This window comes from Montipora foliosa, chromosome 4 (genome assembly GCF_036669935.1).
Source record: "Montipora foliosa isolate CH-2021 chromosome 4, ASM3666993v2, whole genome shotgun sequence".
In the NCBI taxonomy this organism is placed as follows: Eukaryota; Metazoa; Cnidaria; class Anthozoa; order Scleractinia; family Acroporidae; genus Montipora; species Montipora foliosa.
This window is the reverse complement of record NC_090872.1, coordinates 11,448,190-11,453,189: the sequence shown is the minus strand read 5'-3', so window position 1 is coordinate 11,453,189 and position 5,000 is coordinate 11,448,190. Positions and strand designations below refer to the sequence as shown.

Genomic DNA, 5,000 nt, shown 5'->3' with positions numbered 1-5,000 from the left:
TCATCTTTTTGGAGCTACTAACTTCCTAGCCGACCTTTGGAGTATCTAATATTCTAAAAATAACCCCTCCGAAAACGCTATTTTTTTAGATGATGTTTCAGTTAAGAAATCTAGAGCTGTTTGGCATCGCAAGACAGTTTTACTCTCCCGAACAGATATTTAACCGATTGAAAATGTCACTCTGTCCTCCTCGCTCATTCTCGGGGGTGTGTTTCTTGATTTGGCTTTGAGTTATGTATTCGTTTGCCATGATTTTAAATGTAGTTAAAGTGTTTAAGTGCGATCGATGATTCAGGGGCACCCAACGACCAATTTGTTGTAAAATGTAATATTATACCCCAGTTAATGAAAATAAATGTTATTAAGGCATTTTCGGGTGTTTTTCGGTGTTGCTGGGAAAACATTATCTGTTCCTTTTTCCCAGCAAGACACACAAGAAATTTCCCAGCCAGCTAGATAAAATTGGTTGGTTTCCAAGCCAGCTGATCAAATTTATTTCCCAGCCAGGAATTCCGAGCGCTTTCAAATCCCTCGATCCAAAACGACCTAACAAAAGCGACAAAACCGGGACAAAACAGGTTTTTTCCGCAAGCGCAATCACTCTGACCAGCCGTCGTATGTTTGTGACTACTCTCTGGGAGAGGGAAGGGATTCTCTTTATTTTTTATTTTTTTTATTATTATTATTTTTTAGTCGTCCTCAGTCTTCAGAGTTTCTACAGCCAGCTCGGGTTGAAATGCTAGAAAAAGTCAGTAATTCCCAGGCAAAACCTCTATCAATAACAAAATTTCCCAGCCAGCTCATCGAAACACCTGTATTTTTGCCAGCCAGCAAGATTCCTCTGGGGAACAGATAATGTGAGGAACAGATTCGTTGGGTGCCCCTGATGATTATGAAGTTGTCAATATGCACTCCTTTGTTATTTCGATCCAGTATTATTGTTTTTACATCGATCACAACCTCGCAGTCAAATATAAGTTAAGTATATTAATTACATTCCTTAAAAAGGATATCCGTGAGTCTAAGGCGCCAGCGAAATATGCTGTCCTTAACTTTGATGTAAATAAATTTTAGACAACGAGTTGAGTTTTTTACGAGCCAACAAAAATTACGTTACGTAACCGAAACTGAAAACCGAGAAGTCAACACGAAGATTATTTTGTTTAAGAAAAGATCACTTTGAGTTCTATCTTCGATTTTATGTCAATATTAATTGACTTTCATCGCCAGTGGTTTTCAGTGATTGTTAATATTGTGATTGGCTTACAAAGGACGTGATTCTCAAAGTACTGTCTCCTCCAAGCCCCTGAAAAGAACAAAATGGCGTTAGCTTGCTTGTGTGGTTTTCAATGAAAATAATTATTTACTATGCTGAAAGTGGCTGATATTTTTCTCCACTTCGATAAATTTACTCGAACATTTTTTGTCTCCGCGTTTGTGGACAATTAAAGCATAGTGGGCACGTACGCGAGTATGCGGGCCAATCAGATTGCAGGGACCTTGATAGCATGATTGTCGGTTTCTGTTAGATTGACGGAAAAACGGTCAGAAATCAACAAAAACATCTGGAGTTCACCTTGCCATGAAAGCGCTTACTTTTCACTCTCGAAACAGTACACATGTGTATAAACACACCTCCTATTACATTTAAACGTTTAAACTGCGGAGTAATAAAAAATAACGAGAGCCATTGGCCGTTTTTATACCAGAGACGCATAATTTGCCTGGGACGAACTCGCATGGGCAAACAATTTTTTTTCTGCGTCTGTTAAATTCGTCTAGTCTAAAGACGGCCACAAGACGCATTATGCGTCTGGACGAAGTATTTACTTTAGTGCGTCTTCGAAGACGCACTAAACTGGATAGTTTGTCCAGACGAATTATGCGTCTTGTGCCTGTCTTTATACAAGACGAATTTAACAGACGCAGAAAAAATGTTTGCCCAAGTTTGTCCCAGACGAATTATGCGTCGCATACAGATCGTTCCGTCTTTACACTAGACGGATAACATGAGAGACGCATAATTCGTCTGGACGGATTATGCGTCCCCGAGTAGTATAAAAACGGCCATTTTTTCAATCAAAACAGATTTCAATATCTAGTGTCACGCAAGTGGCAATTCGGAAATTTTCAAAAACAAAAACGTTAGGAAACTGGTAAGTTCTAAAAAGATTTATTTCTAAATCATCTTTAACCTCGCATAGATAAAAATCCAGACGAAATAAAGATTTTGAGTTTAGAATTTGAAAATGGCAGAAAATGAGACTCCTTTTCAACAAATTTCTAGTTTCTAAAGAGATTGTAGTGCTGTGTGGGTGGGAGAATGAAACATGGAAATTGGTTTTATCAAACAAGTTGATAAATAATGGTAATTGAACTGAGAGGAGTTCAATTTGGTCTGAAATCATACGTGTGATTTCAAGCCAAATTTGCACGACACGAAGTTCAATTACCACTTTATTACACCCATTAAGAAATCACACATAATTATTTCATCGCTAAAATACAGGATTTTAGTTAGTACCAATATTTTATTGATCCAGTTGGGAACTAGATTTGGAAAATTCGCCATACGATGGTTTTCTTTGTCTTCATTTTCCTGCAATTTGATTGGTTACCTTAAACAAACCTTGAATCGGATTGGTTGTTTTGTTTTAGTGTTCCTTTCTCATTGGCTGGGGAAATGGTGCAATTTAGAGCAAAATATTGTGCCATTTGGGAATAAATCGCACTGCTGAGAGCCAATCAGATCGCAAGGATCACCAGTGATTTCTAAATGGATGTAATAAAGGTCGAAATACCACCGTGGTAGAGTGTACCTCGTTGAAAGACGAATTATTTTTGTTCGAGATTTTTGGGGCTTTCTGTGTTCAGCTGGTGTAAGGATAGGCCGCAAATGGTCATGTTGTGGTGGAAAAACCTTAAATAACAATGACCACAACCAGGTTTTCTGAGCCTGATAAGTGATTTTAGCGGATCGATTCGGTCCTGAGATCTTAACCATGCGTTTTTCAACAGCCAGCACTTAGTGCACTATGTCGACGGAAACAAGTTAGGGGATTCCTTTGTTTCAATGGTTGGCACCAGTCAAAAAACAAAAGAAATGAAGGTCTTTCATGTAATTGGTACGGGTGACGAAAATGAACGAACGAAGCGAATCCGACTCCAATTCCGAGTTCTGTAAACAACCCTAACAGCAACAACAACAACAACAACAACAACAACAACTACTACTACTACTACTACTACTTGTTTTCTAAGAATCTTTGAATAGATGAATATGCCGAGTTTTTCACGAAACAGCGATATGTCAGTAATAAATTATTGATGTGGCTGCCTTCCTCTTTTAACTCTGCTGTTATTTCAGGTACAGTAGCTACTGTAGGCGCCTTTCTCTATTTCTTTTAACAACTAATTTTGTATAAAACATATTTCTAAATGTCCGCCGGAGAGGGAAATGTTAGATATAGAAATGCACTAGAGGACTGGAAACTGTATGCGACGTCATGTTGCGAAGCTAAAAAATATTAACTTTTAACTGTGGAAAATACACGTGGAACATTAGTGTAACCGTAATGAACTAGAAAGCTTGTTGTTGTTGTTGTTGTTGTTGTTGAACAAGAAAACGTTTGATAAACCGTTAATTTCACATTTATTATAAAGCAAGTCGAAATGCGAAGTCGTTCAACTGAGACTGTTAAATTATTATCCAAAACATTTTGCTTCTGGCCTCAGAAATTCGAGCTGACGAAGGGCTATATATAACGTACGCTCGAAACGTCGGCTTACAATAATTTTTCTTACTGTATATAATTTAACGTAATGGACTTCTTTAGAACTGACCGAACCTATTATTTCAGAAATGGTCTGTAACATTGGTAAAAAGGTATAAGTCTGGCGAATAAACATTTGCTTTCAGTTTCAAAAAAGTAAATTTAAATTTGTGAAGTGCGATTCACCCAGTTGTTTTCTTGCTGGTTTAGAAGCATCGTATCTTGAAAACTTTTCCAGGTATTGTTTTAGGGAAAGATATTTCAATTGTTATCCGCTCTCCCGTGTAATAGCTCCGCACTCTCCTGTGAAGACACCGTATCGTTACCGCAGGCCTTATCGTCACACCAAAGAAGAGATTATACTTTAACATACTCGCCATTAAAAACAAAGAAAACCGAACCATCTGAAAAATACTGAAAAATACTCATTGACTCAGTTTTTTACACAAACTAGACAATAGTTAAGCCAGTTTTTTTTCATGTTTCAATGGACGATTGCCCTGCTTGGATTGTTGTGAAGAGAATAGCTAGCGAATCCGAGCAACAACAAACACATTTCATTCAAAACCTCTGCCGTTCTAATAGACGATTTTTTTTTATGCAAGGGCCAACTGAACAAACGGTACAAGTGCCGAATTATGGGAGATCTAACCAGCAAATAATATTTAGACTAAAAACAAAATAATTATGCAAGGCTGGTTGTACGGCTGTGAGGATAAAAATTTTTTTGTTTGACCAATCATTTGCCTTTGAACAAGTCATGGGAGGGTTAAATTTGCCTGGTATAGCCAGCCGAAGAGACTTGTGTTTTTTAGAAGCTTTTATCAATCTGCCAGCAAGCGGGGTTCACTTGTTTGTTTACCACTCGCAAAGTTTTTCGCAGCTTCCTTGCTGACTCCAACAGTAGGCACTCGCGGGCTCATCAATCCTGCGAATTTCGCAGACTAGTTTACGCATGTTTTATAGGGTACCTTAAAGTTGTCTGGAATGATCTTATACACTTTTAAAATGCCAAGGTTGATCTTACTTCAGCCAGACTCGGGAAGACATACTCGTGATAAATAAAAATTTGGACTTCTTGCTTTACAGAATGAGTAAAACTGGTTTGGCCTTTTCTGGCGGTGGTATTCGGTCAGCGGCACTCTGCTCTGGGGTCCTGCGGAGATTTTTACACAAGAGGATCGTACCAGATTACCTCAGCTGTGTGTCCGGGGGTGGTTACACAGG

The 5,000-nt window shown here is 38.3% G+C and overlaps 1 protein-coding gene across 1 annotated transcript in view; it reads left to right on the top strand.

The window, feature by feature from the left end:
- LOC137998968 (uncharacterized) overlaps positions 1 to 5,000 on the top strand; it is an 11,992-nt gene that overhangs the window by 393 nt on the left and 6,599 nt on the right. Inside the window, exon 2 of the mRNA XM_068844807.1 lies at positions 4,863 to 5,000. This exon is cut by the window's right edge and continues 828 nt beyond it. Within this exon, the coding sequence (XP_068700908.1) occupies positions 4,864 to 5,000 (137 nt within the window). The 5' untranslated portion in view covers position 4,863. The remainder of the gene's footprint in view (positions 1 to 4,862) is intronic.